Genomic DNA, 21,682 nt, shown 5'->3' with positions numbered 1-21,682 from the left:
CTAATGTTGCCAACTCACTAGGCCGTATCAATGTTGCCTCTGATTTTCTGGTCGTCCGAAACTCGAATTGGACGGCATCGAAGTGGTGCGTTACCTTTTTCGGGAACCTCTCCTCGTACACGCTGAAGTACGTTTCGTTGTACTTCAACCTGGTGGGGAGAAGATAATGCCCGTCGTCGCATCCGGTTGCGGTGACAATATAAGCAAAAACTAGGTCGTGTCAGTATTGCCAACTCACTAGGCCTCTGAGTTTAGGGCGACCCGAATTGTGCTGCCAGAGCGTGTTGCGCGCGGACCAGGTTCGAGGGCACAAACTCAACTGGTATCTCTCGCATTACTATTTCAGCGAAGCGTTGCAGAACAAGCAATGTTTGTGTTTCCCACGACAGCATCTCGAGTATCATCACAAGCTGGTTGGGGGTTACGTACACCGTAACCCTCACATGAACGTGGTACTCAAAAACAGAACGGAGGACGAGATTATTTTGACATTGGATTTTACGTCACTCTACCCGAGCGTCATGGTAGCAGCTGGCCTCTCCCCTTTCAACGTGAACTTGGGAGTGGCGCAAATTCCACGCCGGAACGGGCGTTCTGCCCGGTACGGAAGTTGATGTTTATCGCGGCGTCACGAATCCCACACCGGCTGCACGGAAGCTGATCTTCACGTGTATTTCTCACAGGACACGCTAAACGCCACGTACATCCGTAAGATCATAGCCTTGTGTAAAAAATCAAAAAATTTAAAAACTATAAGACTTTACCGCCGGGCAAACTGCTCGAAATAGACGCCAAACAGAACACGGCTAAATTGATGATGAATAGCATGTATGGTCAGATGTGCGAATTGAAAAATATTCCGGAAGAGATTCGCCCCCCACGTCAATCAATTTTACGTTCGAAGGCCGTACGGGAAAACCTTTACTTTTTTGGTTGGGCACCACGCACTCCTGGCGGGGTTATGGGGGCCAAGAATCCTAAAAAACAACAATTATTATTATTTTGTTTGTTTGCTTGCGTCACAATACACGCGCACGCGTGTGTGTGTGTGTGTGTGTGTGGCACATCGTTCCCCCGAGAGAGAGAGGTTTACAAAGGTCACGATATACAAACATTGCCGGAGTTGGAAAATTACGATATGGCGCATTCGCTCATTACTGTTGCCAGCTATAGGTTTTTCTCTCTCTCTAGCCCTTGCCAAGTAAAAAAAAGGTGTAGGTAGGAGTTGGCAACACTGCGAGAAAATGGAGCTCATGCCTTACAAGAAAAAACCATTAAGGCGATTTTTATTTGATGATGTTGAACCCGTGCAGTGTTGCCATCCATCCATCTCTCTCTTTTTTACGGCAGTGCCGGCTCTCCTTGTTTAGTATATGTAGGTTGGCAAAAATTGCTTTATGCACTGTAAAGCAAACCTCAAGCAAAGTTGCCAGCTCCTTGCTTTAGGTTAGGTTAGACAAAAAAAAGCTGTAGGTAGGCTGTCGGTTGTTTAACTCTTCCCTCTCTCTCTCCCCTCTCTCTTTTTTTTTTTTGTAAAAAGCCATGGCAAAAATACCAGTAGGTTGGCAACCTTGCTTTATGCACTGTAAGGCAAGCCTCAAGCAAGGTTGCCAGCTCCTTGCTTTAGGTTAGGTTAGACCAAGAAAAAAAAAGGCTGTAGGTGGGTGTTGGCAGCTGTCGGTTGTTTAACTCTTCCCTCTCTCTCTCCTCTCTTTTTTTTGTAAAAGGCTATGGCAAAAGTACCAGTAGGTTGGCAACTTTGCTTTATGCACTGTAAGGCAAGCCTCAAGCAAGGTTGCCAGCTCCTTGCTTTATGCACTGTAAGGCAAGTCTCAAGCAAGGTTGCCAGCTCCTTGCTTTAGGCTAGGTTAGACCCAAAAAAAACCTTGGTGATTTTTTCGAGTAAAATATTGGCAACACTGCAAGAAAATAGGGCTTATGCCTTACAAAAGCAAACCATTAAGGCAAGCCTCAAGCAAGATTGCCAGCTCCTTGCTTTAGGCTAGGTTAGACCCAAAAAAAAACCTTGGTGATTTTTTCGATTAAGCAGCTGGCAACACTGCCAGAAAATGGGGCTCATGCCTTACGAGAGAAATCCATTAAGGCAAGCCCCACCGAGCCCCATTTTCTGACGTTGAACTCCCCCACCACCACTACTAAGAGAGGACAGCCTTATAGGAAAATATCGTAAGTCATTTCAAAAGTAGGTCAAAAGGCGAGGTAGCATAAGAGCAAGATTTTGAAAAAGATAAAAAAATAGCTTAAAAAGTAATGCCAGAGCTTTTTCTGTCCTTTTTTCTCTCATTGTAGGTTAGTTTAGTGCGTAAAACGTCGTAAAATAAAAAGTAGGTCAAAGGACCCTTCCAGAACGTACCATTCCACCTACTAACCTTTAACACATTTAACAAGATAGAAATGTTATACAAAAATTATACAATTGTTCTACAGTTACAGTTTTACAAATTAAAAAAAAACAACATTATAATATATGTAGTGTTATATAATTACAAAGTGTAAGACAAACAAGGGAGGTTATCTAAGTGTCCCCCTCCGATTTCCATGAAACTTGGCAGGTGTATAGAGGGGCCCAAAGGAAGAAATGCGTGTTTGTTTGTTTCGGCTAAAAAATTGTTTTAGGGGGCAAAATCACTCAAATGTCAAGATGAGGACAAATTGAAGTGAGGATCTGACCCCTGTGTCCCCCTCAGATTTCCATGAAACTTGGCAGGTGTATAAAGAGGCCCAAAGGAAGAAATACGTGTTTTTTTTATTTTGGCTAAAAAACTGTTTTAGGGGGCAAACCACCCTCAAATGTCAAAATGAGGACAAATTTAAGTGGGCATTTGACCCCTGTTTCCCCCTCCGATTTTCATGAAACTTCGCAGGTGTATAGAGGGACCCAAAGGAAGAAATACGTGTTTGTTTATTGCGGCTAAAAACTGTTTTAGGGGACAAAACCCGCCTCAAATGTCAAGATAAGGACAAATTGACGTGAGGATCTGACCCCTGTGTCCCCCTCCGATTTCCATGAAATTTGGCAGGTGTATAGAGGGGCCCTATGCCCCCTGTTTCTTCCTATGCCATATTTACGTGGTTTCGGGGTCGTATATATATATATATATATATATATATATATATATATATATATATATATATACACACCCACACACATATATGTGTATGTAATGTATGTATGTATGTATGTATGTATGTATGTATATTATATATATATGTATATTAGCAGGTAACAATATGTTATAAACACATTCTTACTTTCCAAAGAAGCGCTCATGCGGGATGGCAAAACGGATCCGGATCCGAAAAATCCGGATCCGAAAAATCCGGATCCGCGGATCCGGATTCGAAAAAATTTGGGATTCGGATCCTAAGGATCCGGAACCAAGCGGTTCCGAACCTGGCCATCCCTAATCTAAAGCCCAGTACTTAACGACCACCTAGCCGGCACCTGCATCATTAGGTTAATCGCAACGATGAAGATACTTGGAAATTAAATGAAAATTCTTCGCCACTTTTCTCTCACGTTTAGCTAGTAGCAACGATGAAGGTGTGTGATAGATGAAACCGATAAGGGTGCACCAATACCATACACAGGCCGGGACTCGTACCCGAAACCTTCGGTGGCGAGATCGTGTATCGTCAACTCATCGCTAAGGGCACAGAAGCAGCTCGACACCCGAATGGGAAGTACGAGTATAGAGTGAGGAAACCTGACCTGGTTCCTGCTCAACAGGAAACTCGAAAGATGCGAGCCGACCCCCGTGGCGGAGTGGTTAGCGCGCTACGACGCCAGGGGTCCTGGGTTCGAATCCCGGCCTGGGCCTGGATGTTTGTCAATGTCCATTCAACAATTTCATCATGTCATCACTCATCCCCATTAGCCAAAAGTGGCACAAAAAGAGAAGTAAAATAAAACAAATCAATCGAAACATGCGAGAGACAGGATGTACTCCGCCATAGCTGCTGCTGCCTCCGTATCAGTTAGAGCTTCCAACTTCCGCTTGTTCATTCCACCAGGATCGTTATTAATTCGCAATCATCGTGAAGTTCCGGTGTCATATCTTAACATGGGCGCCGTCGGGAGAGGGAGGGGGGTCGAACCAGCCAGTCGACCTTCCTGGAAATTGAGAGCTTATTATTATACTAAATAAAATTCAGTTATTATTGTGTTCGAGCAGAATAAGCAAAGTAAGAAATACTTGACTTATTATGTAGCGTCGCTTTTCTTCCACTTTTGGCTAATCGTGACGGTGTTTGTGTGTGTGTGCAGAGTAGGTAGGTAGGGGGGACCTTTGGTAATATTTTGCAAGGGGGGGGGCAAGATTTGTAGATCCGGCACTGGGAGGATGCAAAGTGATCATAGGTGTGCGCACGGAGGGGGACAAGGGGGTGCAGTTGACACCTTAATATTTTCATTTACAGAAATTTAGCGTATCGAAATCTTATAGCAATTATTAAAGAATATTATACTCTTGTAGAAAAAGGAAGCATTTCCACCCCAATTAAAGTTTCAAGCAACTAAGTGGGGAGGAGTGCTTGATATCCTATGTAACTGGACTATGCTACTTCGGTCTCTAGCAAACGTCTTGTTATCAACACTCTCACACACTTTATTCGTTGGTTGTGTTGGCTCTAGATGGCTGCAGAATAAATTGCTAACTAACTAACTAATTAACTCTCTAGCCTTCTTGAACCTGAAGGTTCATGGCTGCAAGGTTCATCCTGAGCAAGATCTATATACTCTCTTCCATCTCTACCAATTTCCTTTAGGTCCATCTCAACATTATCCCTCCATCTTCGTCTTGGCCTACCTACTAGTCACTTACCATCAGGTTTCCCAACAAGAATCCTGTAAACGCTTCTTTCCTCTCCCTTTCGTGCCACATGGGCATGAATACAAATTATGTACGTCTAAATTATGTAACCTTCTCCACTCACCTGCCTCCTCATCCCTTTTAGGTCCAAATATTTTCCTAATTATCTTATTTTTAAATACTCTCAATTTATGTTCCTCTTTCAATGTAAGGAACCAAGTTTCGCATCCATATAATATTACAGGCAAAATTACTGTTTTGTATATATCAACTTTTAGTTTCTTAAATATTAAACGAGACGACAAAAGTTTATGAATAGAAAAGTAACATGCATTTCCTGAATTAAGCCTACTTTTTATTTCCTCTTTAATATAATTTTCATTTGTTAATATTACTCCTTAGTACTTGAATTTGGAAACTGGTCCAAACGAGTCGTTATCAATAATTATATTTTGATTATTACCTAACACTTGGTTTCGGTCTGTAAGCATATATTTAGTTTTCTCGTTGCTAACTTCCAAACTTATCTCTTTAGCTGCTTTGAAAAATATTTTAGCATTATTTTTAATTGTATTTACATCATCCCCAAGTAAGTCTACATCATCTGCATATGGTAACAGCTGAGTCACACCCTTTAATTTTAGTCCTTCGTTAGTTTCTTTTACCTTCCTAACAGCATATTCTAAGTCAAAATTAAAGAGCAATGGAGATAATGCATCTCCTTGTTTTAACCCATCATGGATTGTAAATTTGTCAGACATATTAATATCCACACGAATTTTACTTTCAGTTTCACTGGTGCATAGTTTTATCATATTAACAAGCTTCTTAGGTATTCCAAACTCGACTAATATATTATATAATTTATCTATTTTGACTGAATCATACGCTTTTTTAAAATCAATGAATAGCTGATGGACATTTTGATTATATTTCCACTTTTTTTCAAGTGTCTGTCTGATGTGAAAATTTTGATCTGTAGTTGATCTGTTACGTTTAAATCCACATTGATAATCACCTATAATTTCATTAGCATATGGGGTTAGTCTTGTTAAAATAATGTTAGATAATATTTTATATGTTTTTGAGAGTAGAGAAATTCCACGGTAATTATTGCAGTTCATTTTATCACCTTTTTTTAAACACAGGAACAATTATGGATTATTTCCACTGTTGGGGGATTTCTACTTTATTCCATATTAAACAAATTAATTTATGAATTTGACATATTAACGAATTCCCACCACATTTAATTAACTCCACTGGTATTACATCAATGCCAGGTGCTTTGTTATTCATTAGCCTTTTAATAGCATTTTTAACTTCAAGTTAGGTTCTGGAACTAAAGATTCTGCTGTGTGTACTTCATTTACTTCTGATTTATCTCCTACATGAACATTTAAAAGGTCATTAAAGTAGTTCTTCCATCTATATATAATATCGCTTGGGTCAGCCAAAAAAATTGCCATTTTTTTCTATCAAGTTTACTTTAGGTTGCCACCCCTTTCTAAATTCATTTACACCTTTATATAAATCTCTGATATTCTCATTTTTGCTGTTTGTTTCAATTTCGTCAATTTTACTTTTCAAGTAATCTATTTTTTTTACTTCTAATCGTGCGTTAACTTCTCGTTTTATTCTATTAGTATAATTGCTTAGATTTGTATCATCAGAGTAATTTAACCACCTAAGTCTAGCCTGATTTATCATTTCTATTAGATTATGACATTCATTATCAAAACATGGTTTACTTTTTCTTGGTTTATTGTATCCTATACTTTCTTTAGCTGCTGATTCTATTGCATTACGTATGTTCTCCCAATTCTTATTTACGTCTGTTTCATTTATATTTTCATCATCATTTAAATCCTGCAAAATATCGAATCTACAGGGTGGCGCACGAAATGATGCCCCATTTACTTTTTGAATGAAATTAATATTTATGTATTAATTTTAAAATATTTTTTTCCTAGGAAACCTTAATCCATGGAGATTTACTGCCAGAGACTGTAGTTCACTGAATCTTCATCGTGGCGCTAGCAGTCTAGTGTAGCGGCATGGCTGACAAAGGAAGGCTCACGCCAGAACATCTTGCAGCAATAGTGTTGTTGTTCGCGGAAACCAAAACCATTGTTGGTGCACAGAGACGTATCCGCACCCAATTCAACACACGTTGGGCTCCAAGGAAGAGAACAATTCACAAACTCCATTAACAATTGCGGGTTCAAGGGACATTACTGGAACCGAAACGGCCGCGAGTGAATAGTGTCCGTACGCCGGAAAACATCGAAAGTGTACGGGTCGATATGCAAAGAAGCCCCAGTAAGTCCTGTAGAAAAGCAGCTACCCAACTGGGTATATCGAGACGCTCTCTGCAAAGAATTCTCAAAAGTGATCTTCACCTGTACCCCTATAAAATAACAGTTGTACAGAAACTGACACCAGAAAAGATTCAGCGGGGACTGGTATTCGCTGAATGGGCTGATGGACATATGGATGTTATCAACAATACGTGGTTTTCGGATGAGGCTCACTTTCACTTGGACGGAGTGGTGAATAGACAAAATATGCGATTTTGGGCTACCGACAATCCGCAAGTGCTCCATCAAAAGGAAAGCCATTCTCCCAGGATTACAGTGTGGGCCGCTATTTCAACGCATGGACTCATTGGACCATTCTTTTTCGATGAAAATGTTAACAGTGGGCGTTACCTGGACATGCTTCGTAATCAATTTATTCCTCAGCTTCTTGTGAAGGATTTGCCATTTAACACACAATGGTTTATGCAGGATGGTGCAAGACCGCATACTACCAATGTGGTCTTGGATATCTTGCACGAGATCTTCAACTTCCGCGTCATTTCAAACAGGTTTCCTGAACGCTTTAATTGTGGTCAGTATTGGCCTCCCAATAGTCCAGACCTTAATCCCTGTGACTATTTCCTGTGGGGATTCCTGAAGGAAAGGATTTTTCCAAAACATCCAGAAAATCTCATGGATTTGAGAACATTAATTACGCAAGCTTTCACTGAAATTACAGAAGACATGTGTCGGAGGGTGATCAATAACCTAACTGTTCGTTTGACTACAGTTGTGCAGTGCAATGGTGGTCATATTGAGCATGTTTTGCATTGAAACATTTTTCCACATTGCTATGTTCACTGCAATGTATGTTTTTTTTTTAAATGTTGCTTACTAAAGTTTTTACACTAAAAACAAATGGGGTATCATTTCGTGCGCCACACTGTATTTGACAGTTTAATTTGGTAATCTTTCTTAATTATAATATCATCAGCAAATTTTCCTTTATTAAATTTTAGAGCTTTTAGATTTTGTTGCTTATGATTTATCACCGAGAGTCTTTCTCTTAATTTAGCAATTACTAAATAATGGTCACTGGCACAGTCAGCACCTCTATGTGAACATACATCAATTATATTAGTATGCCTTCGTTTATCAATGAGAATATGATCTATCTGATTATGAGTTTTACCATCTGCAGAAGATATATATGGATATCTTTATGTTTAAAAGTGGTACTTTTCACAATTAAATTCTTTGAGGTTGCAAAAGTAATTAATCATATACCATAATCATTACTTAATTCATGAAGACTTTCTTTACCAATAGTAGGTTTAAATGTCTCTTCTTTGTCAATCTGTGCATTAAAGTCACCTAACAGAATTTTCATATCATACTGGGAAAATTGATAAAAGATGTGTTCTAACTCTGCATAAAAATCATCTTTAGTATTATCATCTTTATCTTCCGTTAGTGCATCGATGCTTATTAAAATAATTGAAGGGCAAGGGGCAAAAGAAGGAATGTCACAAAAATGCTTTCTAGAGAAAACGGCGTTTTAATGTTGGAACATTCCTTGTTCTTTTACAGTTCACCAATCCTTTTGCCGATTTTTCCATGAACATTTCGACGTCTCGGGCCACGTCCGAATCGGCAGCAGATGTCACCTTGACCACCATTCCATCCGGGGACTCAGCCAACGTCCGTTGTCCGAATTCGTGGCAGGCGTGGAGTCGGAGGGGAGAGCAGAGAGGCGCGACAGATGCACGCTTGAACTCGTTGTGACCCTGCGCTTGGCAGCCATATTCCAACTTTCACTTTGTACAGACAACATTTTCTGATTAGACGATGTAAAACTCAGTGATACTTTAACATTTTATCGATAATACTGAATGTAGAAAAATTGTAAATGATGAAATAGCATGTTAAATTATCAATATTTATTTATTTATTTATTTATTTAATTGTAGTTGTCTCCAACAGAGAAAGCTTCTCCAATTATGGGAGACTTGCATACAGTTTAAATATACATACATAATTAATAATATATAAAAACACACATACACACAAATAAAGAGATACTTCACACAAATAGATATTTACAAAACAAAACAATACAACTCACTACTCAATACTACACTCATAGTAAATGGTAACAATATACCTATCACCCATGATATATATACATGTTTAGAAATCCCTAAATGTCTGCACTTACAAGACAATAATTTCTATAATTTCTTGCGCAAACCATAATGATTGAAATTTTGTCTTGCAAACATTCAGGGAATACAAAACAATACAAAGCCCTACATACACTCATAGTAAATGATAACAAATAAATATCTCACCTATAACATATATTTATATTCAGAAGTCCTAAATATTTGCACTTATAAGACAATAATTTCTATAATTTCTTGTGTAAAACATAATGATTGCAACTTTGTTCTATAAATATTCAGGGAATACGAAAAGTCTAACTCATTATCTATCATTGATAACTTATTGTACAAATCTAACATTTGCTGTAACGGAGAGTTTTGATACTTCTTAGTTTTAGCCATTTGACAATTCAGCAAGTTTCTATTTCGAAGATGACAACATGTAGTATTAAAAGATATTTTGCTTAAAATTAGAGCATTATCAATAAGGCCATTAATTATTTTATACAAAAATAGCTGTTGCATAAAAATTCTCCTTGACCTTAATGATGGCATGTCGATTTCTTTTTGAAGTGTATTGGTAGATAACATTTTAACATTACAATTCTTACCATGTTTTTTGGAATACAAATAACGTTGAAAGCGTTTCTGTATTTGTTCTATTTTTTCTATATATTTTTTAGCTATTGGTGACCAGATTATAGATGCATATTCCAAGGTACTCCTAACCATTGCATTGTATAATAACGTGATTGCATCCAAATCCTTTAAATATTTTGACATTCTAATTACAAAACCTAATTTTTTGTATGCAATATTTACGATTTGTATTATATGAGTGGAATACGAGAGATCCTTGTCAATTATTATACCAAGATCCTTCATAGTATTGACTCTTTCCAATTTTTGGTTGTTTATGAAGTATTCACATTGCACGTTCGATTTATTTGCAGATAATACCATGTAATAACATTTTTTTATATTGAGATCAAGTTTATTTTGAATACTCCATTGATAAACACGCTTTAAATCTTCCTGCAATTGACAAGTATCTTGCAACTTTGTAATTTCTTTATATATTTTGATGTCATCTGCATACATTAGACAACTAGATTTATTAATACTTAATGGTAGGTCATTCACATACAGTACAAAAAAAAGAGGCCCTAAGTTTGATCCTTGCGGTACTCCAGAGTTTACATCATATTTAAAAGATTTTGTCAACCTAAAATCTACATATTGTCTTCTATCTTTCAAATATGATTCAATCAGTGATATCCAGTCATCTGATAATCCATACCATGTTAGTTTATGAAGAAGCACTTTATGATTGATTTTATCAAATGCTTTAGTAAAATCTAAATAAATAGTATGTACTGTGGATCTATTATGTAACATTAAATGAACTTCTTGTGTATAATTTAATAGATTCGTGATGGTCGATCTTTTTGCTGTAAAACCATGTTGACAATCTGTTATCCAACATTTGACATGATTATATATTCTAGTGTAAAGAATTTGCTCAAGTACCTTCACAGGGGAGCATAAAATTGAGATTGGTCTATAATTTTCTATTTCGGATGTTTTATTCGTTTTTGGTATAGGACACACCTTGGTTAGTTTCCAAATACTAGGAAATGTTTGCGTCTTCAATATTAAATTGTAAATTGTGCACAAAGGATATTCTAATATTTCCGAACACGCCTTAACGATATACGGCGGAATCCCATCTGGTCCACATGACTTCTTTGCTTTAAGATTCTTTACTGCATTATAATATTCGTCTTTATGAATTTTATTCAATGATAATGTTAGAAGTGTATTAGCTTTTGTATTTACAACTACACTAGAATTATCTTCATTTTGTTCATTTTGTCTATATACAGTGCTAAAAAAATTCGCAAATTCATCTGCGATACTTTTATTTGAATCTAATATATTCTTACCTGATTTCATTTTCTGATTATTAATTTTTTTAGTGTTCCTCTTACTTTTTGCAAATCGCCAAAAACCTTTCATATCAATCTTAATATCTTCCTCTAATTTTTTAATATAATTATTATAAGCATTTGTAATTAAAGTTTTCGATCGCTTCCGTAATTCTTTATACCTATGTTCACTATTGCTATCATGTTTCTTGCGTTTCCTATAGTATTCTTTCTCCTTTATAATATTAATAATTTCTGCATTAAACCAGTAAGGATATTTACTATTGAAGGTGCGTTCTTTTCTTGGTATGGTACTATTCAATACTACATTAAACTTATCGTAAAACCATTTTACTGCATCATCTACATTATTGTAATTCTTTAATTCTGTCCAATCTATTAAGTTGAGCATTTGATATAGTTTTAAAAAGTCAGCTTTTTGAAAATTATAAACATTCACTTTCTCCTTTGAAACTCTATCATGAATAGAACCCAGATGAAGTGTGATGTTTAAAGCTGGGTGATGTAAATCTTCCTTTACAAAGGGATATTCTTCTCTATGTATTAATATGTTATTATTGCTATTAGTAAGTACCAAGTCAAGGGTTTTATTATTCTGATTTTTAATATTATTAATGGAACATAAGTCATAGAGATTTATAAAGTTAGCTAAATTGATGCATGTGTTATCCCCATTTAATAGGTTATATGACGCATCACTTATTAAAGATAAATTGAAATCTCCTATAATGAGAATATTACTATTTTGAAGATATGTATATTGTTCGAATATATTGTAAAAAGACCGATATGTTTCCAAATTTGCTTGGGGAGTAAAATATACTGAAAAAATATAATATATATTGATACCCAGTGTCACCTTTACACATATAAACTCTACCTGGCTACATATGTCTATAATACAGGAATCTATGTTGTGATGAACAGCTATTATTACTCCTCCCCCTCTTTTATTATTATCCCTATCTTTTCTATATACCACATAATTGTCATTGAACAATTCTTGATTATACACTCCATTCTGTAGCCAAGTTTCTGTCAATACCACTATATCATATTCGCATTGAATACTATTAGTACAGATTTCATGAGTTTTAGTATTCAAACCACGTACATTTTGGTAATAAATAGATAGTGTTTTTAATCTCTCCATGAAAAATCATAACCAACAAGAATTTCCAGTTTTACTGGATAGCTATTACATCATCCATGGATTTTAAATGTATTACTGTACTATCCTTACTTTTCCTCAGTAGAATTCTACCCGAATTGTCTATCCACAAAAACGCATATCTTTTTTCAGTTTTTATCTTACGTGCTTCATTAAATATCTTTCTCCTACTGTATGTTATACTATGATTTACATAAATTGTACCATTATGAGTAAAACCTATTTGATTTATATTTAGATTTCTTTTAACTTTCCTTTTCTCTACAAATTTATCCTTTACACTTCTCCTAACAAATTTCACAATGATGCCACTATCATGTTGATGAGGAGATTTTTTTAGTCTATGACATATATCAATATCTTCATTCTTAATTTCAACATCCAAGGCTCTACCAATATCTTTTACAATATCATACACATTTTCATTCTGTGTTTCAGGAATACCATATATTTCTACCATATTCCTCCTACCGTACTGTTCTAGTTCTTCAATTTGAGTTTGCGTTTCTTTAAGCTGCTTCTTTAATCGCAAATTATCATCATTAAGTTTTTCGATTTGTACTTTACATTCTCTTATTACTTCATTTTGTTTTTTTAACATGTCATTATTTTCATCTAACTTTTCATGTACAAGATCTAAAGATTTACCAAGTTCTTTTTCAATATTTCGATTACTTCTTTTCAAATCCTCGAAGTCTTTCTGTAAGTTTATCAACATCTTATAAACATCTTGCATAGAAATACTTCCCTCACTGCTACCAGCTGGTAAATTGTCTTCATAAAGACTGTTTCTTCTTTCCCTTTCACAAGTATTACAACGCCATTTCTTGTTTTGTTTATTCATATATTCAATATCAGGTTCTGTCAGATTTACACATTGTGTGTGATAGTATTTTAAGCATTGGAGACATTGTATTTTTGATTCTACGTCTTGTCTGGCAACCGAATTCTTACAGACCGGGCACTGACTCATTATTGCTCATTAAGAGTAAACCACTCACTTTAAACACTTCGATTTATCGTTGAATCGTCCCGGCGCTCCGCAGATTGATCTGGCAATACTGGTGCTTCAACTGTTAACAATTGATGGTTTGTTTATGTTCTTGAAAGCCGATTTACCATTAATATATTTCATTATTTATAATGTTCATACAATTTTAGAGTTCACATTATATACTATTCTAAGCACTAAGTACTTACGTTCTATTTCACCATCACACTTTGCATATCCACTTAAAAACACCAATAAAAAACCTTAATTCTGCGGAGCACCTCGTTGATCAGTTCTCACCCGTCGGCCATCTTCGCAGGAGTTATGAGTAGTAAATGGGTGGAAATCATTGTGATGTTTGTTTTGCGTCTGCCTTCTGCTTCCGTGCGGTGCGCCTGCGCCCCAGAGCGCGGTGGGTGAAGTTCGGGTTGACACCTGGCGGGAAAAGTGACAACCGTACTACAAGGGGACATGTAGATTCGGACGACTTGGAAGTGACTTCGACGGCACGCGAGAGCAACGGGAGAGAACGGGACGGAGCGCTTGCCAATCCGGACACGGCCTCGGCATGTATAGAATACTCCGTCAGGTAATACCCTGAACCACCAACAGAACGAGCACAGCACCCGAAAAAGCGCAAAATTGGACATTCCTCCTTCTTTCCCCTTGCTCTTCAATTTTGCACCACCTACCTTGTAAAACTGCATATGATATCCTATCATTAATAAATTCTACTGTTTGAAGAGCAGAGAAAATTCTATTATTTATAAAGTAGCCTGTTCCAAAATTATGATTTTCAGTACCACCATACAAAAAAGTTTTATTTTTTAGATTTACAATTCCCTTCTCCTGGCCACCTAACTTCCTGGATAGCTACTACATCTAATTTATACCTAACTATGTACACTGAAATGGCCCAGGTCGGTAAAGACTCAGAACCAAGGTACCTTTATTAGGTAGGCCATTCCCGAGGTTCCGAGATTTCTTCCCATGATCCTGTGCGCGCTATGACGTCATTAAGAAGGCAGAATGGAAGTTGTTTCGTTAACGTATACGGAAGCTTGAGATAAATGGGTCGATTTTTTACTTATACACACCTTTTCTTGAATGCCGGCAGAATGAGTACAAGTCACCGTCTGTGCTCTTGCCACGTGCAATAATAATAGAAGAAAATCGCCTGGAATAAAGTGATCATCGCTTCCCAAAAAACAAGTTGCTCTAGCAGGATTGATTCAATTTGTTCCTCCAAATTTCGGACTTACTCAGTGGTGCAACCACAGGGGGGCAGGGGCATTGCCCCCAACCTTCGACGGAAGTCAATTCTAGGAGGGACAAACATTGATGGCCAAGGAAACCTGCAGGGGGCAAAGAGGAGCAATTGCCCCCTTCTATTTCAAATTTTATACAAATAAAAATATATTTCGTAAAATGTTCTTGCTCGCTTCGCTGTTTCAATCTCGTCAAGTTCAGAGCCGTAGCTAGGGGGCGGCGGGAGTCGGCCATGGGCGCCAAATGATCTGTTTTCTGTAATGTAATGTATTTAAATAATATGTTTTGTATATATGTATTGAATAAACTTTGAATACGTACATAACTTAGTGTTAGCATCTTGCATATATATTTTCTTATTTTATGTCGCTCCATGTTGTATATGTGTAAAACATATGTTGTACATGAAATGTTATACATGCTACATGTACAAAAAAAATCTTCGGCATGCATTTATCATTCATTTTGTGCCATTCAAAAATACAGTTTGTGTGCTTATTTTCAATTATTAGCTAATGTAAAATTTCTGGTGTTGAAAAAATATTTCAAATCGTTTGTTCCAAATAAATTATTTAGCACAGACATCTACCCCCCTTTTGCGTAATTTATGAGGATTATAACGTCTTTGATACTACTACTACTACTACCACCACTAGTGATAGTAATGTCATTATTAATGTTGTTATCATTATCATTATTATTATTGGTACGTTTATCCTGGTACTGGCCCCTTCCAGACAAAAATTCGTGGTTGCGCCACTGGCCTTCCTTCCACACGCGCCTTTCGTTTCATCACGTACGCAACTTTCAAAAAACATTACACAATCGGAACTCAGTTTCTAAGTATTGCTTCATTGAATATTGAGTGCAAGATAAGATTTTATTAGCTTTGAAGTTGAAGCATCGCCCGCGAAAATAATACTTTGAACATCTCGTAGGTAGACAACACTAATTAACAATTGCACTGTGTTACTTTACTTTATGTCCGTTTGTTGAGAAATTGTGCTTTCATTTATTTTATATGTGCTTTAAAAAGCCTCGTTGGTTCAGTCGGTAAATAATCTGACTGTCACGCTGAAGACGAGGATTCTGTTCCCAGGGTGGTTGGTCTCGAGGGGGATTTTCTCAGCATCGTCCTTGCATGAAAACTGCTTTGAATTTCACCAGGGCTCTAAAAAAATTACTATTTTGGGGGCCGGAACGTCATGCTAACACCACCTTCATAAATGGTCGAGATTGTGAATCATAAACCCTATATTCATTCATGGCATGTTACAACGCGCAGAAGGTTCTTTTGCTTTTAAAACTTAGTACATATTTAGTCGCACACCGTGACCGTTCCGTCTAAGACGTCATGCTTTGGGCTCTGGCTACGGAACGCGCAGGTTCGAGTCTCCTAGGTGAAGCGTAACAACTTTCCTTCTGAGGTTTCGGACTGTGTATGGGACCGGTGGCCACCCACCATTGTGAGGAAATTGGAGAGCTACGAATGAGTAGCGTAATGCGGTCATGGAAACTTACAAAAATGACTGGGGGTCGTCGTGCTGACCACACATCATTTCGTACGACCTCACATCATTTCGTAACAGGTTGGACGATCTCCCGCCTCGGCAGGTGGAAGTGAGGCCGGCAGTCGGTAGGTAGGGCTTAGCCGTGTATTAGTACATATTTGAATACATGCCGCGAGAATGCACGTTATGAAATTTGTTTGACCCAACTCAAACATACTGTAGAAACTCTTTCCACGTAGATTTAATAGCCAGCATCCGTGGCAGAGTGGTTAGCACATCGCGCTACGACGCCAAGGGTCCGAAGTTCGAATCCCGGCCTGGGTATGGATGTTTGTGAGTGTCCATTCATCAATTACATCATCGTGACTCATCCCCATCTTCGCAATTAGCCAAAAGTGGCAGAAAAGTGAAGTAAAATAAACCAAGTAAAAAATTTTAAAAAACTAGATTTAATATTTCATATTTGTGTTGCTTGATTGAATTGGTGTTTTAAGTCCGCTTTTTGTACAGAAAGGCTAATTGGAACTGGACCTACAGTGTAACGTGGAATCCGAACAACTTAGTGCCTACACCAGGTATTGAACCCGGAACCCCTTGACTACTAGCAGGGACGGCGCTACAGGGAGGCTAGCCCCTGTAGCCCCCTTAGATTTTTGTAGTACGGTAGACGCATTTCGACCAAAAACGTAAAAAGTAAAATTTCCATTTTACATTATAAACTTCCTAGTTCGGTTAGATCGCTACTACTTTATTACGATGTGTTCTGAAATGAAGAGGTCACTGATCATTCGATACTAAGTCATATGCCAATCATGAGTCGCCAAACTTGCTACGAAATCTGCTGTCTGCCTGGTAGATGGACTATTCAGTGGCTGTGAGATTGTTATTTGATTGTTGTTGGCATATTCAGCTGAATGTGTTCAATTATTAGCCTCTGTAAATCGTATCAATATATTTCGGAATAGGTCTAGCAGGTGTGAATTTTTATATTAGGACGACGTTCAAAAACTAAAGAAGCGTTATGCGTCCTTTCTGTTTGTTAGTCCTTATTGGAGTTCCGACAATTGCATGCGAGTTAGAGATGTTCTTTCATTGGTTTCATCATTGTATATATCCTTAAGTAACTAACTCTTCAGCATTCTTAAACCCGAAGGTTTATGACTTCAGCAACACAAGCCTTCATATTCTTATCGCTGTAAATATTCGAGAGGGAGAAATACGATGTTAACGAATCAAGGAGTACACAAACTACCTAATTCCTAAATGCTAAACATTAAAAAATTTCTAGAACGTTCCGCAGATAAAACGATTCGTTAATGTTGCCAGTAGTTCGACTCCTTAACTTATTCAAGAACGTTCCTTCTCGATCTTTCCAGAGATTAAAAAAATACAATGAATCGCCCTACGTGTGGTGTCACGTTTGCAGCTTCCAAATGCTGACAAGTCTTTGCATAGTGCTGCGACAACACCGAAAGCGCAAGAAAAGTTATAATGCAATATTATCAACAACAGTGTTATAGAACATTCTCCGTGTTGACTTGGTAAGTATTTCTCTCCTTATATTCTCGGCACACTATTCAAGAAAACAAAAACCTAATTTTATGTAGTGTAAACTGAAAACATTTAGGGGGGCTCCAGTCCCCTGATCCCACCTTGGAAACGCGCTATTAACAATAACAGGGTTATAGAACATTCTGTGTATTGCCTCGATAATTATTTATCTTAAATTATCATCACATTATTCAAGAAGCCATGAACCTAATTTTATGTAGCGTAATTTCCTGAAGGTGGTGCTGAAGCCCCCTGATTCCCCCCCTTGGTTACGTGCTTGACTCGATAATTATTTATCTCCTTAAATTATCGTAACATTATTTTATTTCACACCACAAGAAACAAAAAACCTCATTTTATCTATTGTAAACCGAAACCTTTCAGGGGGCTCGAGTCCCCTAAGCCCCTCCTTGGATCCGTGCCTGCTGCGATTGTCCCTTGATCAATTTAAACTAATCATCACTCATCCTGTTCGTCGCGATTAACCAAAAGTCGATGAAGACGCTAAATAATAATAAAAAAAAATTAGCCTCATCGTGCCGATCAACTGGAGAATCTGAAAAGTAACGTAAAATTATTAAACGGAAATTCCAGAACATTCCGTAAAAATTCATATCAGAATATGCGAGGACAAGAACTTTCCTTAGAATTAGACATTTAAAATAAATGCAATAGATTAGCAGGAAAGAAAAGCCGGCAGTGGACTACAGCCGACAGGGACAAGATATCACGCATAATAATGTCTGAAAAATAAACTATGTATTGTTTCGGAATATGTGTATTCTTCTATCGCGTATTTGATCTCTTGTCAAATTAAATTAACAGCTTTGGTGTATAATATCAAAAGATACCTGAATACATAGCGTTTCATGGGCCATCTGCTACATTCTACGCATAGCATTCTTCCGCTCGTGTCCTCTTGGTGACGTCACAAGCTCTAGCCAATAACGTGCAAGTGATGGAGTGGCCCCCTCTGACTCAGAACATTCCAAGTGCCTATTTTAATATTTTTATTTCTAATGTAGATCTTATTCTTAGTCCAGGGATCTCCTAAAGTAGTTCTCGCCCGGAGATTCGAATGGGGGACTATTTTACCTCCGGAATATTTTACCTTGGGAACATCCATGGCATCATATAGCTGTTTCTTGACATGTCTTTTTACACCAACCATACCCCCACTTCTGCAGATTGTAGGACGCTCATAGAGCCATGACAGGACAGCTCTATAAATTGCTCATACATAGAAAACTAGTAAGTATTGTGTAGTTGTTTTTAATCTGCTGTAAGAAATCATGTTTGTAATATGGGGATCCGGAAGGGGGGAAGGCAAGGGGCTCCACGCCCCTCCGCCTGGAAAATGAAAGTTATCTAAAAATGATATATATTGTAACACATATAAATCCATTTCAGTCACGATAATATAAATGTTAATTATTGAGAGGGCGTTACAGGAACATGATTACTTCAAACTGAAGCAGTGTTTCTTGAGGAAACAACACTATTATTGCAGGAAATATGTCTCGTTTGCCCCTTCTCTGGAAAAAAAAATACCCTGCTTGCCTCCTGCGGGCGTCCATTTATGTACGAGTATATTGGACTCTGGACCACAGAGAGGGAAACAAAGGGGACCAGAGAACATTGGTGTTACAGAAGAAGGTATTCTTCTATTATAGAATAAGTTCATTATACTGGCGGTTAGTGATCTGGCTTTTCTTCTAAGCAGCTCTGCAAGTCGCCGCCCTCCGTACGGAGTGGTTAGGACATCGCGCTACGACGCCAGGGATCCAGGGTTCGAATCCATGCCTGAGCAAGGATGTTTGTGAGTGTCCCTTCATCAATTTCACCATATCATCATTTATCCCCAACTTCGCAAATTAGCAAATAGTGGCACAAAAAAAGAAGTAAAATAAAGCAAATCAATCAATCAATCAAGCTCCGCAAGTCAAAATCGATTTCCTGAGGAATGGCTTAGGTGGTTGAGTGATTCTCATAGTAACCTAACTGCAAAATATACAAATTTTTGTAAAGTGCTGAATATGTTATCTGTTTTATCTGTGACAAGTGGCTCATGTGAAAGAGTGTTGTCTAAGAGCAAGCTACATCAGACAGCTCTTTAGATTATCTGATGTAGGCTTAATATGTTGTGCCAATTCCCGCCGCGCAGGTTTGTGTCAGTGGCTTATTTATAGTGGAGGTTTAGAACTCATTAAAAACTCATTAAAGGACTCATTAAAAACTCATTGAAAATCACATTGAGTCTCGAGACAGTTTCTAGCTATTATTCTACGATTTACTTCCTCAAGTCACTTGAGTACAATTTTTAGCTTCGCTATATACCCCCCCCCCACCCTTCTCGTACTCACCAATACAATAAAACAATGAGATGGGATGAGGATTTTCTTCACCGACTGAACACTTATCACAGTTTTGCCCGCCTAATCAGAGGATTTGCGCACGCCTATGAAAGTCATACACAGTCAGAGTACAGAATATATTCACATCGTGCAAAAGATTATGAAGCAAGAAGCTGACAGTGGACTTGCGTTGAATGTTAAACAAGTGCAAAGCGTGTTTTCGTGGCTACTTGTGTTCCAGTAAATTCTTCGAAACGCATCTTAAACGAATATGATCGCAAAGAAATTAATTGGCACCGGCGGCTCCGGGGGGGGGGGGGGTGGTACGATGGTACGGCCGTACCCTCTGTTGTTTTATGGACGCCGGGGCGACATGAAGGCAGAACGTAGCCGGATTAAATTTACTGAATGCATCCTGTCGGGTAAACTTGTTCTTGTTCTTGTGCATATTTGATGCTATGCAACTTCCACGTTGCAAAGTTCCGGCTGAAACACTTTGGAGAAACGTAAGACTAGAAAATGCCAAAATATCGTTCCTTTTGTTTCATTTTTATTTTGCTTGCTCCTTCAATCAACTGTCAACAATGACGCGGAACCTGTCCTCTAACATCAACAATCCCTATAACATCCATTCCCACTTTTACGAATTAAATGGTCGGTGTTTCTTTTCCTGTCCACTGCTTCAGAACGCAGCAGGCGGCTGTTCTGAAGGGCTACTGGACGTTTTTGAACAACATTAAGCAGCAAGATAAACACTTTTTAAAAAATAGTTCGTAGTATTGCTTCCCTTTTTTTTTATTGTCTCATTCTGATATACAAGTTATGGAATTACATTGTTTTTGACATAATTGTATTACTGCTATTACAATTTGTATTTCTATCTGGTTAACCTTTACATTTTTGTTTGACCTAAATTAAGTATAAAGCACTAATAAGAAATTTGCATACCATTTCTTTCTTGCTTGGAGAGGATTTTTTTCGTATTGTTCTTGCAAGAAGATACTGAATTGTTTCTGAAAACTGCTCTCGTCATTGTGAAATATATATAATAAGTATTCTGTTATCAACCATTGTACTGCTCGTTGTTTTGTTGGTGGAAAAAAATTGAAATCAGGAAAAACTATATCTGTATCCGTAAACTTTGTTAATGAGGTGCGGCATATACGACTGAGCATTGTTCGCAATTTGTTCCATGCCGTGGATGAGTTTCGACACTTCGTTATCCTGTGGGCTAAAGAGTCAGGCACGTTGCATGATATACAGTTAGGAGAGTCACTGATTCCATATTGGTATGTCCTATCTCTTGTCACTATAACACGATGAACCACTTTGTACCATATTGATTGGCCAGCTTTTGAAAGGTGTTTGGCGGAGACATTTTCCCATATTTGTGGCCAATTATGTGTATTGAAATCCCTGACTATTCGTGGTACTGTGTGCTTGAAACTATTGATTTCTCTATATAACTTTTTAACAGATGGTGTAATTGTCTCATGTCGTAATAACTGGTAGCATACCTGTAAAGCGATGTCCTTATAAAACAAAAACCTTTTGGGGATACTTTGGATATCGATGGGAGCTTCTAATGG

At 37.6% G+C, this 21,682-nt stretch overlaps 1 protein-coding gene across 1 annotated transcript; it reads left to right on the top strand.

The window, feature by feature from the left end:
* Positions 1 to 7,138: 7,138 nt before the first annotated feature.
* On the top strand, positions 7,139 to 7,966 carry LOC145989129 (histone-lysine N-methyltransferase SETMAR-like). Its single transcript, XM_083124421.1, has one exon. It carries the CDS (start codon positions 7,139 to 7,141, stop codon positions 7,964 to 7,966), a length of 828 nt encoding a protein of 275 aa, XP_082980547.1.
* Positions 7,967 to 21,682: the final 13,716 nt, after the last annotated feature.

Source organism: Lepisma saccharinum, chromosome 6 (genome assembly GCF_977018435.1).
Source record: "Lepisma saccharinum chromosome 6, izLepSacc3.1, whole genome shotgun sequence".
In the NCBI taxonomy this organism is placed as follows: domain Eukaryota; kingdom Metazoa; phylum Arthropoda; class Insecta; order Zygentoma; family Lepismatidae; genus Lepisma; species Lepisma saccharinum.
The sequence above is the reverse complement of the archived record's forward strand: the minus strand, read 5'-3'. Positions and strand labels throughout refer to the sequence as shown.

What these genes read in the sequence shown, in the direction of transcription:
- LOC145989129 (XM_083124421.1), top strand. Translation starts at nt 7,139, where the DNA reads ATGCAAAGAAGCCCCAGTAAGTCCTGTAGAAAAGCAGCTACCCAACTG.